General features: G+C 36.6%; 1 protein-coding gene across 1 annotated transcript in view; it reads right to left on the bottom strand.

Annotated features, from left to right (window-relative positions):
- LOC135209331 (neuronal acetylcholine receptor subunit alpha-10-like) overlaps positions 1-13,883 on the bottom strand; it is a 42,374-nt gene extending 28,491 nt beyond the window's left edge. Inside the window, exon 1 of the mRNA XM_064242032.1 lies at positions 13,812-13,883. Within this exon, the coding sequence (XP_064098102.1) occupies positions 13,812-13,883 (72 nt within the window). The remainder of the gene's footprint in view (positions 1-13,811) is intronic.
- Positions 13,884-15,000: the final 1,117 nt, after the last annotated feature.

Below are 15,000 nucleotides of genomic sequence, written 5' to 3'. Positions count from 1 at the left end.
GAAAGGCATATAACGTCGACAAATTGGTCAACTATATTGCTCACAAGTGTATACAAACTACAGCAGACAGAATTAAAAAATTTACTACATGTAGTAAACATTGTCCTTGGTAAATGCTGCAAAGACAGTTTACTAATCATTAAAGACTGCTGAGAAAATAACTATAATGTAGGTTGCCATATCTAGAAACTTTATGGCAAGATTAAATATTTTATTTCTACATACATACATATTGTATATAGTAAATGGCGCATAAATCATTTGAGTCTTGACGGACATCCGAGAAAACACGTTTCAAAGAGTGCAGGGTTTCCCAGAAGATTGTCTGGGTTTGCGCTATTGTTTACATGACAACAATCCACTGGAAATGACGCCAGGCAGTGCACATCACAGACCACTTTGGCTAATGTGCGCTGTCCAATCTCTCCTCTCTATATCTATGGTGGATTCTGCTTTGATTTTAAACAAAGAGGTAATGAACATCGCAAAGGGACCCGGGGATTAGATATCATAGATAAAATCCTCCTTTAACAAACGCTCAAGATGATTAAAGAGAATTTATCAACCGGGGTGACTAGTTAAAAGGCTTACCTGTGGATGGATCTCTTGGTATAATTACTACGTTTTATGTAACTTTTCTCATTTGTTACCTACCTGAAGAGAGAGATAGCAGTCTCTGAAATACAGTGCTCGCTTTCTATGCTCCTTTTATCAGATATATATATATATATATATAGATATATATATATATATATATATATATATATATATATATATATATATATATACTTTTAGGGCATATTTTTTGTTTTTCTCTAATACAATTTTCGTTAAAAGCAATTGCTTTAGTGGCATCAATAAGTTTTCTTGCAGGTATCTCATACCGACGAAGTTTTTTTCCGATTCTCGTTCGTCAATTTCTGGTGAAAAATACGCAGATTCCCTTCTTCCATTTATTGAATTTTGTCACGACAGCTGTTTCGCCTTATGGCATTATCAAGCGACTACTGACTTACAGTCTCACCTTTCGGCCTATTTATTTCATCGTGTGGGAGGTATGACCTTGAGGTATGGGTACTGGTTAGTCTAGGGATTAACAGCTTAAGGGCGTTGTTTTGGATACAAAGAACATAAGGACATGTAGTGAGACAATTTAACCACTGTTTAAACTTTCACTCTTATTGTCACTACATATGTCCTTAAGTTCTTTGTATCAAAACAACGCCCTTAAGCTGTTAATCCCTAGACTAACCAGTACCCATACCTCAAGGTCATACCTCCCACACGATGAAATGAATAGGCCGAAAGGTCAGATTGTAAGTCAGTAGTCGCTTGAATAATGCCATAAGGCGAAACAGCTGTCGTGACAAAATTCAATAAATGGAAGAAGGGAGTCTGCGTATTTTTCACCAGAAATTGACGAACGAGAATCGGAAAAAAACTTCGTCGGTATGAGATACCTGCAAGAAACTTATTGATGCCACTAAAGCAATTGCTTTTAATAGATAATAGCGCATGGAATAATCTGAACAACAAGACAAGTTTTTAAACTTATCCAACACCCCCCTACTGTAAATCAACATTTAGTTTTAAATTTAGCTTATCCTTTGCCCTTATTGCCAGACCGCAAAAACAACCTAGACTTCATAGTGGCTTTTGATAAATTCATATCTGACAAAAACTACAGCCGTGAAGAGATATGTTTAAATGGAGTGTTACTAAATGCTTTAACTGACCTTCATAGGAAATATCCTGTTCCCCGCAGATTCATGATAGCCATCCACTTGCTAAAAAAGTTAGATGTTATAATAAGTAGATCCGACAAAGACGCAAAATTGTAATAATGGACAAAGACTTCTACCTCGACAAAATCAACCAGCTCCTTAGCGACACAAATACTTACGAAAAACTGACGAAAAATCCCCTCCAGAAACGTTCCCACAGAATTTTTTCGAAAGTAAGATTAATTGGCCAAGACAAAAAGAGTATTTGAACTATTAGAGAAATTTAAAGTAATTAATCCTAATTACCCTACTTTTAAGGTCTTCCAAAACTCACAAAGACAATCTTCCATTCAGACCCATCGTTTCATGCGCCGGAGCTTTCAATTACAAAATTTCTAAATGGTTAGCTGGCCTCCTTTCTCCTCCTTTTTTAGGCACTTTTTTCTCCCAGTCACATCAAACATTCGGAAGACTTTTGTCACAAATTCAGCAGAGAGCACATATACCACTTCACAACATAAAACTTTTAAGCCTTGACGTAGACTCCCTATTCACAAAAGTACCAGTGCAGGACGTTCTTCAGTTTGTTTTTAAGGGAAAAATTACTCCCCCCTATTCAGATCATTTCCCTTAGGCACTTGACAAAATAATAAAGTTAGTTGAATTATGTGCATCTAATAACGTATTTTCATTCGGGGAATCATTCTACAAGCAAAAATTCGGGTGTAGTATGGGTAGTCCTTTAAGTCCTATTTTAGCCAATCTGTACATGGAATACTTTGAAACTACAGTAATAAATGCAATAAAACCCAAAACATGCTGTGGATGAGATACGTGGATGACATACTAACATTTTGGGCATAATAAGTGGGGTAATTTTAATGAATTCCTCTCAAAATTAAACGCATTAGTGCCCAGCATCAAATTAAAGTTGAATGGGAAACAGACAACAAAATTCCTTTTCTTGATGTTTTAATAATCAGAGACACGACAGAATACAAATTTACCATATACAGAAAACCAACGTTCTCACTTTCATATGTTCACTACTTTAGCTATCATGACAATACTATCAAGATAGGTGTAGCTAGCAACCTATTCTTAAGAGCCTTACGAATTGTTCCCCAGATTTCCTGGAAAAAGAATTTGAACTAATTCGCAAGCAACTTTCATCTTTAAAGTATCCTGACCATATAATTGAGAAAGCAATTCAAAAAGCAAACGTAATTTTCTACCGACCCCCCCCCATAAAGACAAGACCAGAGACACACCCACAAATAAAATTAAAAATTCCCCACCTGGAGACGATTAAGAAGAGTAACTCACACCCGTTGGGAAATCCAACCCTTTTGCATTTACCTACCCAAATACCTTAGCCAAATCCCTGATTAACGTCCAACAAAAGACATCTCCCAAAGACTCTAGGGTATATGAGATCCCATGCCAGGACTGTGACCAATCTTACATCGGATTTACAGGTAAATCACTTCCCCCAGAGATTAATACAACACAAACGGTCAGTTAGGTATGGACAACAGAACTCGGCTATTTTCAACCATATAAATGAACATAACCATAGAATAAACTGGAATATGTCACGTGTAATTTATAGCAGCAATTGCCGGTACAAGAGTCAAATGATGGAATCGGCATTGATAAAAGAGAAGCAGGTAATGACATCTCAAAAGGGAATTGGATATCAGATATCGTCGACGCAGTGTTCATTCAACCAACGCTTAAGAAGATTAAAGGAAGATTATCAGCGGGTGGGGGTGACCTAAATTGGCTTACTTGTGGACGAATCTCTTGGTATAATACCACCTTTTCTGTAAACTTTTCTCATTCATAGACCTGAAGAGAGAGACAGCAGTCTCTGAAATATAGTACTTTTCTCTCTACATTTTGGTGTTTTTATGGGCTCCTTTTATTAGATATATATATATATATATAATATATATATCTATATATATAATATATATATATATATATATATATATATATATATATATATATATATATATATATATATATATATATATATATATCTATATATATTATTATATGTGTGTGTGTGTATGTATATACGCATATGTATATGTGTGAATAGCTTGATCACGAAATATATATAAACGTGATGCTATGTATAAATAAAGGCATTACTTTATCTATGTATATATGCATGTATGCATATATATTTCTATCTTTTAAAAATCCAAGACCACCTAGACGCTTTTTCAGCAATAATTACCATCCTACTTTAAGGCTATTTTTCCATATCGTTGCAGAAGAAAACAAATGCTCTCCGAAACTTATCCATCCCCGATTCCCCTTTCACTCATTACATGAAGGCATCTACTTCATTACATCAAAGCACCATTTACTCTTAATCAGCTGCGTTCCTCTCGTCCCTGAATATTAAAACAGCACGTACAGCATCCCATTTTCTTTTCCCCTGAAACTCTCCAAGCAACCGCACCAAATTCAAGTTTGTTTCATCTATAATCATTTTCTTATCCGGTCTTCTCAAGAAAATATGCAGAGAATGCTCGGACACTAAGTTTCATAAAAAAAAAAGATAAAAATAAATCAAAAAATAAAAATAATAAAAATAATAAAAAAAGAATAAAAAAAAGTGAAGACATTTAAATAGTATTGTATATAAAAAGAATTAGCGCGTACTTCCATTAAACGTCACAATGAACGTATTAGCTGAAACAAATAATGTCTGCTCAGTAAAAAAAATAAAAGGGAAAGTAATGTAGAAATTTATCAAATAATTCGAACCAAGAACCAAGCAATATTAAAGAAGACGTGAACTTATTACAGAGGGGTGCGATTTTGTCGCTGGAAAAAGAACAGTGAAAATAAAAAAAAATAATGCTAGGAAAGATACGCCATAATGTACTCTCCATGAAGGGGAAAGTCAAGAGTGAGAAAAATATCACGAAGGGTATTTAAAGTAAGCATAGAAAACGGGAAAGTCTAGTGAAAACAAAACAAAAATCACGAAGGTATTTTTTAAAGTAAAAATAGAAAAGGAAATATGAAAGAATGTCGCATTTAAAAGAAAGAAGGAATATTTGCCAAATGCTTTCTAAAAAGCGCATTTTGAGACATTTGAAGCAGCCATTTTCCTTAAGTAAAATGAGATGAAGTTCATCTCGTATTTTAAAACCATCATAAAGATAGTGGAATTTTTCTGTCAGCTCCACAGAACAGTGAACAAAATATAGCCATTGAAAGAGGACCGAAGACATGCCTCACGAAAAAGTTACTTCATTTTTACAAGAGGGATGGAGAAAGGACCCACTGATTCACTGACGAAGAATAATTTTTCAATAATCGAACAGGTATGAGAAATCACTGCTACTCAAAAGGTGAAATGGTGCCTATACGCACAGGTAAAGTACACATATGAAGCTTTGGTAACTATAGGTTCTTCAGAAACTGACACAAAATTAATAATTTTTCAAAAGGTCACATAAACTAAAACGTAAGATCTCTTTAAGATGATTTAAAGAAACCTTAATAGTGCAAATAGTAAGAGAAATGACAGACTAAGGTGCATTACGAGGAGAGCATACAGAAATAAATTTAATTTGCTTATGAGGTATCGAAATTGGCTATGATCTGGGAGCCCCATTAAGTAGTGGTGACAAAAAGTCAGCCATAAGGAAAGGAAACAAGAAAGCTGGAGAGACGACAAAGGGCAGTTGAGGATAAGACGATTATTTACATCACTAAGATGGGGACGATGATTGCCACATGACTTTCTGGGAGTTACTATAGTAGATTCACATCAACAGTGCATTTGATGTCTAGGCCAGTCCCTTACGATGTTCACTGATTGGCTTGTTGATAAGCCAAATGACAGGGTCGAAAACTCTCGGTCTCTCTCGAGAGTTCACATAGGTAGGATCTATGTTCCACTTCTCCTGAGGGATACGTCTTTCAGGAGAGGTGGGACATAGATCCTACCTATGTGAACCCTCGAGAGAGACTGAGAGTTTCCAGCCCTGTGATTGGCTTATCAACAGCCAGTTCAGGAGCGTCGTAAGGGACTGGCCTAGACATCAAATGGACGGTTGATGTGAATCTACTATAGTGGTAATCTGAAGCAACTGAGTTGAAAAATAAATTGGTACTTTAGCAACAGTAGAAATTGAGGATTAGGTTATAAGCCTGTTTTCTCAGAGCGGGGAGAGAAAAGGGTTTATCAATTAGGAAAAATAGAAGAAAAAACTGCTGGATCTAACTCGTCTTCAAATTCCTTAAGGAAACCGGGCCGAAATACTTTTAATTGTACGCGTCACTAACACAATAACCGAGCAGTCTTGTTAATACCGTTAAGGATTTTGACGATTATAACTTTATGGCTGTCTAGACCAGTGGTTCCAAAGAAATTGTGGCTGTTTTCACCAAATTTACTTTGTATTGAATTTAAAGCAATAAAAAATTGGAAATATTTTTTATATATTTATTTATGTTTACTTTGTGCAGGAATATTGCAAACATAATGTACTACGTTGTACTGGGTATCCCGGGATGGTAATAATAACTTTTAATTGGCTGAGGTCCAAGAATGAAAGATGATGATGAAAAAGTGAATTTAGGAGGGAAAGGAATTGCGTGAAAATGGAGGGAACTTATTAGTGCGATTGATGTATCCTGGTGGCAAAAGGAAATCTGCTCTGAAAGACGTGAAAGTTGATGTGGATTCTAGAATGGCTACGAAATTAAATTTCTCTAATATAAGGTGTATCAGACAAAAGATGAAGAATGTATCTGAACCAGGTGTTACGGAATGACTAGTTGAACGTCGTATTATGATGCTATCTGTGTGATTAGGTTATGTTTGGAATATATAGTTTTATAAGATGAATTTACAACAGTTTCTCCTTTGTTTGTTTGTTTGGTGTTTTTACGTTGCATGGAACCAGTGGTAATTCATAGCAACGTGGACCAATGGCTTTATATGACTTCCGAACCACGTCGAGAGTGAACTTCTATCACCAGAAATACACTCTCTCACGCCTCAGTGGAATGGTCGAGAATCAAACTCGCGGCCACCGAGGTGGCAGGTAAAGACCTTACCACCACAGCCACTGAGACGCTCTTTTATCATTCCTTTGTGAAATGGAAAAGAAAAAACTGTGAAAAATACAAGAACAAAGTATTTAATAATGTTAGTCCAATTGTACGTAGGGAATTGCGAGCAACATTAAAGAATTTAATTTCTATTAGGCTAAAGTTGTGTCAGAACTTCCAGTGAAAAGGAAATGAGTTTCAAGTGACTCTCTCTCTCTCTCTCTCTCTCTCTCTCTCTCTCTCTCTCTCTCTCTCTCTCTTCTGTCGAAGAACAAAATTATATCCGCTATGCAGAGACTTTCACTTACAGTTAGTTGGTCTTGCAACACCTTTCAAATGGCCAAAATTGATGTCCACATTTTTTTGGTCAGGAGGAATAGAATCCGTCGGAACGCAAAGGCTTTGGGTGGATTCTCATCGTTCTCAGGTAATTATGAAGAAATCGTGTCCCAAATATAACACTTAAAATCCATCAGCAAAATTGAGAACACGATGCATTTCATAAAAATATTTATATCCCAGTGTTGTAAACTGCGTGCTGCAAAAAATGAGCCTACGATACAGAAAAATCCATAATTGTAACCAAGGAAACACTCAATGAAATTAAATACAACATAAAATTGCAAAGTTCTACTCAGCTGTTGAATGTCAAAATACGTTTTGTAGACAAACTTAAAATATAAAGATTCCTGCTGGCGTGAGTGTTAAACAAACAAGTAATAAATGCACCGAAGCTTCTTCTGCGCAATGGAGTTTTCTGTACAACGTGTAATGCTATATCAACGCTCAGCCACAGCCCAAGAAAATCTCAGACGCGGCCCCTGAAACTTTCAGCCACGGCCCGGTGGTGGGCTATATTGTTGGCGATGCAAGATCATGGCTAAATTTAACCTTAAATAAAATAAAAACTACTGAGGCCAGAGGGCTGCAATTTGGAATGTTTGATGATTGGAGGATGGATGAACAACATACCAATTTGCAGCACTCTAGCCTAGGTAGGCTTTAAAGATCTGAGGGCGGACATAAGACAACCACCTCAATAGTTTCCTTTTACAGACAATTAAAGCTAATAACAGCAATAGGCCGTAACCTCACAATGATACGCATATTTTAAATTATCCCAGAATGTGGAAATAATTAATGCATATATAATTACTGCATTGGCTATTCAGCAATAACCATCTCATAGGTAACCAATTGTAACTTCTAGTTAATAACCTGTTATATAACAGGAGTGAAAAGCAAACGGACAGAACGAGATACTATTCTACGAAGAAGGGAATATGACGATAACGGTTAATGAACAGAGATGTTATGTGGAGTTACTTACCGTTTCTTCTTCACAACATTGGCTTTTAGCAGTGTTATCATACGCAGTTCTTTGCATTTTCTTTTCATAATAGGGCATAAAAAGGCAAAGTGAAGAATTTTATTCCTCTGTGCCGTGGCTCTGGTCGGAAAGCCACGGAGGGTTTGCCAATGTCACCAGAAAGCCACACTAGTAACGAAAATTCCTCGAAAACGACAACCGTGAAGGTGTACAGAAAATGCATTTGATTTATACACAAGGACAGTTATTTTATACACGTTTGAAATTCAGCCACTCTCCTGTTTTTCTGGAGGGATTCAGATGTTATTCTCAACGTGTCTTCTTTGGTAAAGAGAAAAAGAGTGGATGGGAATTCCAGTTTCACCTTTCCTTTTGGAGAACTTGCCGAAGGGACCATATTCATTTATTTTATTCAGATGCAATGCCGTCGAGCACCAAGTCTGGTGAATACTTAGACTTTTCACTCAAACAGGGGAAGAAAAACCAGCGAACATCGTAAGTTATGTCAACGTCTAAATGTTCCTCATCAAGTTTAGTTCACAAGAATGAACCAGAATGGAAGAGATATTAGTTGGTTTCCGTGAAGGACCGCGCATGACGTCTTAATGATATTTGTTCTTGTTTAACAACGAAAATCCTCCGTCAGGGGTAGTGCCGCCTGTGCACCTCATGCGATGCACTGTAGGCATTGCTTTAGGTTCTTTGCGGCGTACTTTAGGCCGCTAGTGTTGTTGTTTATGATTTAGCTAGCTTTGTATCAGCACGGGCTCTTGCTCGCAAAGCGGGCCGTAAACCCCATAGTTTGCAACCCCTTTCTTTCCTTTTGCTCTATCTCCTGTTTTCATATTATCTTTTATCATTCTTCCTTTCCATCCTCTCCTAACAATAGTTTTCCTATTGTAACTGCTTTGAGGTCTTCCTCCCGTTACGCCTTTCAAAAAACAAACCTTTTATTGTCAATTTCCTTTTCAGTTCTGAACGGCCTCATAGGTCCCAGTGATTCGCCCTCAGGCCTAAATTCTATATTCAAATAGTAACAGTATCTTCGGCGAGTTTTCTGTACAACTTACTCGTTTATTGCTGTATGAAACTCTCAGCCGGCTGTGGTTGCCTGTGTTGTTGCATAGCCAGACGCGACGATCATGATTAACTTTAACCTTTAAGATACCTACTGAGGTTAGAGGGCTGCAATTTGCTATGCTTGATGATTGGAGGGTGGATGATCAACATAACAATTTGCAGCCCTCTAGCCTCAGTAGTTTGTATGATCTGAGGGCGGATGGGAAAGTGCGGGGCCGACAGACGAAGCCATCAGTAGCTCTGGCTGTTCAGTTGTCATAAGGAGGTACTTCAATCCAATGCGGTTTACCACCAAATTTCATTATAATTCATTCATTAATCTTAAGTGTTCTTTTAATCTGGAAAGTATCTTTTCTTAAACACCTTTAGTATTCAAAGTCTCTCAATTCCTTCAGAATAATTACATTTTTCCCTGTAATAATCACTCTTTTTATCGCCGACCCTTTCAACTACTGTTGAAAGAATACTGACATTTTACTTTCCTAAAGTCGTTCTAGGCAAGTTTGAACTGCAACTCTCATCATGAAAAGCAAATTTAATTGGCTTATTAGATACTATAAAAAATAGATATCTTTTCTGCGTTTTTTTTCTCGAAATTCTAGTCAACTCATTCTTCTTTGCAAAGAGTGAAATATATAACATCCATACATACATATTAATATATACATACATACATATATATATAATGTATATATATATACTATATATATATATATATATATATAGTATATATATATATATATATATAGACGTTTTTCTATAAAAAAATTACTTAGACATTCTTCACCAATAATTTCCTTCCCACTCTATGGCCATCCTCCCTCATTCGTTGTAGATGAAAATAACCCCTAAAATTTATCCATCCCCTTTCCCATACCATTCATTGCATAAAGGCATCTGCTTCATTACATAAAAGCACCATCTACTCTTCATCAGCGTCCTTTCCCCCCTCAAATCAAATTATTACCAAATACAAAATTCCATTTTATTTTCTTTTCGTTATAAAACTATATAAGCAACCAAACCGAGAGCATTTTTTTTATATTATTATTTACGTATTCTCGTCGATTCTTCTCATGAGAATTTACAAACAGGAATGAGGTGACTGGAATCTCGAAAACAGTGCGGAAAAGATACCTATATATTTTATTGGAAAGGAATTCTCGCTCATTCTATTCAAATGTTATTATGAATGGAATTAGCTAGCGGTATACAATTTCTGCTCAGAGCATCAAGCGTGTAGGAATTTTTTAAATGGTAAATTAGAGACGAAATCTTCCAAGATCCAGACATAATTAAAGAAGACTGTGAATCATTACAGAGGGAAACGATTTTGTCGTTGAAAAATAATAGTAAAAAAATATTGCTTGAAGCAAAACACGACAATGTCCATCATGAAGGGGAAAGTCGCGAATGATAGAAAAAAAGTGACGACGGAAAAGAAAAGATAGTAGAGAAAAGCAAAAAGAAAAGGGCACTAGATTTCCAGGAAGAACCGAAGGCAATTTGCCAGATGTTTCTTTCGAGGTGCATTCCGAGAAATGTGAAGACGGTTGATTTTCATCAAGTAAAATGATAGAAGTGATGATTTCTTTAAAAAATAAAAAAACAAAAAACAAAAAGTAAAAGAATACACAAAAAAATAAAAAAAAAAATTAAGAAAATGGAAGTACCGGTATCTTTAGTGAGGTATGAGAAAGGGCGAACTCTTTCTGACATTAAATATCTTTCTAACTATTGAACAGATCTCAGGAGAGGTCACCTGATACCCAGAGATAAATGGTAACCATAGAAAAGGCAAGAAAAATTGCCAATTAAAATGAAGAAAGGTGCGGAAGGAACTGACAAGAAATAGATATTTCTTTTTTAGATGGTTTGGCAAATTAAAGCATAAGATCTCTTCAAGACAAGTCTATGGAAAATTGACAGTGGAAATACAGAGAAATGCAGACACTACGTAGATGCAGACAAAAATAAATACATATCTTTGCTTATGGGGCAAAAGGAGAGGAAATAGAAGGCTGGGGAAAAGACGAGAGGCAGTAGCTAAGGATAAGACGATCACTCCTCATTAGGATGGGGGAGATTGATCCCACAGGACTTGACTGTGCCGGAACCTTACTATTAGTGACCTGATAAACAAGTAAATAATGCGACGAAGTTTCTTAGGCGCAATCGAGTTTTCTGTACAGCGTATAATTGGTGGTCTCGGTATAATGCTGTATGAGTCGCAGCCCACGAACCTTTCGGCCACTGCCCGTTGACGGCCTGTCCTATGGCGTTGCTAGACCTCGATCGTCGCTAACTTTAACCTTTAATAAAAAAAAAAAAAACTGCTGAGGCTAGAGGGCTACAATTTGGTTTGCTTGATGACCGGAGGATGGACGATCAACATACCAATTTGCAGCCCTCTAGCCTCAGCAGTTTTTAATTAAGATCTGAAGGCGGGCAGAAAACGTGTGGACGGACAGTCAAAGCCATCTCAATAGCTTTCTTTTACAGAACTGAAAATCATTTAGAAGAATGTTGTTGTTATGACGGACGACCGAATATGCATATCGGGGCAGAAATTGCATAATTGATGCATAAGTAACAAAAGATGATGAGGAAAAAGCGACGAATTGAGAAATAGAAACAGTAATTCAGTGCAGACCACGATCACTTAAATTGAAATAACCGAGGGAAGACCACAATCAATTTTCGGGAAAGAAAATCAACGGCGGAGAAAGGTTAATGAGCAACCGGGTCCAAGAATGAAAGATGATGATGAATAAGAGAGTTTGGGAGAGAAAGGAATTGCGTGAAGATGGGGGAAGGGGCTTAATCAACGAGACTGATGATTCTGAGGTAATAGGAAAGCTGCTCTGAGAGACGTGGGGGTTGATGCGAATTTAAGAAAGACTGCAGAATTAAATTTCTTTAATGTCAGCTGTATCTTGGAGAGATGAAGAATGTAATGGAATTAAGTTTCATGTTGTATTACTGGTGCAGTTTGTGTGATTTTGCTCTTTTGGGAATGAAAGGCAGAACCTCTCCAACGAAAGGTTTCTAAAGTGAAAATCGGGGCAGCGGATTCTTTGAGGATGAGAAACTTAAAAACAAAATGTGAAAAATATATGAGCACACAGAGTTTCAACAGTGCTCGCGTAATGAAGTAACATCAGTGACTCGTTTTTATTACGCTGCAGTTGTGACGGCTCCTCTAAAGTAGTGCTCCTTTCTCTCTCTCTCTCTCTCTCTCTCTCTCTCTCTCTCTCTCTCTCTCTTTTACTTCTGTCGAAGCACAAAATTATTTTCCGCTATGCATACATTTTCGCTTCCAGTTTGCCTTGCAACAATTTTCAAATGCCGGAGATTCAAGTTCACATTATTTTTTCGTCCGGAGGAATGGATTTCCGCTGTCATGCAAATGCTTTGGGTTATTCTGAAAAAATAGTTTCCCCAACAAATATTAAAAAAAAAAAAAAATACTATTGCCGAGTCTCGGGCATTGCATTATAAGGAATTTAAGAAACGATATATATAAGAAAAGTTTCCTCCGATTCTCTTCCTGATTCAATGTAAATTCTCTCTCTCTCTCTCTCTCTCTCTCTCTCTCTCTCTCTCTCTCATTCTTCTTGAAATCTAGGCTTTCTCTGTAACCTTTTACTTTCCTTAATTAATCTCTCTCTCTCTCTCTCTCTCTCTCTCTCTCTCTCTCTCTCTCTCTCTCTCTCTCTCTGAGAATGAATGAATCAGACCTCTAATAGTTTTCCATGTTAAGGGTTTCCAATTGTCTTTTTTGAGGTCATGGACATTGTTTTTTTACAAGAAGCAATCACGTTGATCTTTATTTCAGTTTTATACTAGCCGAAAATAAATGCTGAATTTCTCTTCTTTTACGCCTTGTTTGGTCTCATGCCTTTTACGAAAGAGAAATGACCAACTACCACCAACTGACCGACTATCTGACAGGAGGTAAAAAGTAAGGAAAGTGGATTCACTCGTTATTCTGCGTCTCTTTTTATGCCGGGCACTGAAGTCGTATAAAACCGAACACTCCCTATACCTAATTCAGGAGAGTATATTTGATCGATTTTAGGCATATGCACACAGAGAATGACGCTCTGAAGAACAAGCTCCGCTATTTGAAAAAACAGGTTTTGAAAACAGCCGCGATTACAGAGGACTTTGCACAGAAGTATCAAGTCATATATCTCTACCAGACTGGCTATAGTAGATTCACATCAACCGTGCATTTGATGTCTGGGCTAGTCCCATACGACGCTCCTGATTGGTTGCTGATAAGCCAATCACAGGGCTAGAAACTCTCAGTCTCTTGAGAGAGTTAACGTATGCAGGATGTGTGTTCCACCTCTCCTGAGGGATACTTTTGAAAGACGTACCCCTCAAGAGAGGTGGAACATAGAACCTAACCATACGGACTCTCTCGAGAGAGACTGAGAGTTTCCAGCCCTGTGATTAGCTTATCATCAGCCAATCAGGAGCGTCGTAAGGGACTGGCCTAGACATCAAACGCACGGTTGATGTGAATTTGCTATAGCTAGTCCTTTATACGACTTGTTAGGTCTCTAATGGATTTTACTGACTAATCTCATGAGGGCCCCATATCTCTTGTCCCTATATCGAACTATACCAGCCAATCTTATGGGCGGTCTCATTTATCTAATCTCTATATAGGACGGTACTGGCCAATCTTACGAGGGCCCCATGTCTCTAATCTCTACATCGGACTGTACTGGCCAGTCTAATGACTCCATACCTCTAATCTATATATATGAACTGGCCAGTCAAACATGGGTTCTGGTTCTATATCTTAGGAGCGACGTCAATGGCTCAACTTAAGAAACTTATCTTATCATCCTCAAGTTGGAGTTAATTGTTTTTCTCTTATGATAATATTGAATTTACTATGAATGGTCGATGGCCTTTTCCTCTTTCACCATACAAAGATGTACAGAAATTAAAATAATTCTGTAATAATTATTCTTTGACTGCTAAAATCACTCGAAAAAATATTCCGGAATACTGAATCAGAATTGTTAATAATTATAACACTGAATTGATTTAGCAGTCAAACGCCACATTCAGACAAAAGGCGAATAATCTAAACTAGAAAAAGCTTCGTTATTGCCAAAACATATTGGTCAAGACCGCTACGAAATTCATTAAACCCATTATTATTCTACATATATGTATATATACACATGAGTCTGATCACATCACCGTGATTCATATAGGTAAACGCAATAAGCTACAATTGTCCTTTAATATCTAATTCGCTCTACCTCAGAAATTATTATCAATTAAAAATTCCCCTTCAGTTAAGATATATGAAAATACATTAATTTTGAGTTGGAGCGAATTAGACATTAAAGGACATTTATAGCTTAATGCGTATTATATATATATATATTGATATATATATATATATATATATTCTATATATATCACATATTATATATATTATTATATTTATATATATATATATATATATATATAAAAATATTTCATTTTTGTAAATTATTCTCGTAAAAAAGATATTAAAAAGAATATGTCTTTTATTCTTGGGTGATACGCAAACACGTTCAGAGACGTATCCTGAAATATCAGAGAGAGACTATATCTGCCAAAGGATATCGCCAGGTGCATATCAATAAATCCCTAGATCCTCAGGGTTTTCCCTGCGATCAACAGGACTTTCCTTTCACACTGGCTGGTATGCGGTGCAATAGATCGCTGATCTAGAATACGAATGAGAAATTGAAAACTACTGGA

The sequence above is a fragment of the Macrobrachium nipponense genome, chromosome 37 (assembly GCF_015104395.2).
Source record: "Macrobrachium nipponense isolate FS-2020 chromosome 37, ASM1510439v2, whole genome shotgun sequence".
NCBI classification, from domain to species: domain Eukaryota; kingdom Metazoa; phylum Arthropoda; class Malacostraca; order Decapoda; family Palaemonidae; genus Macrobrachium; species Macrobrachium nipponense.
Note: the sequence above shows the minus strand (reverse complement) of the source record. Positions and strands in the feature narration are given on the sequence as shown.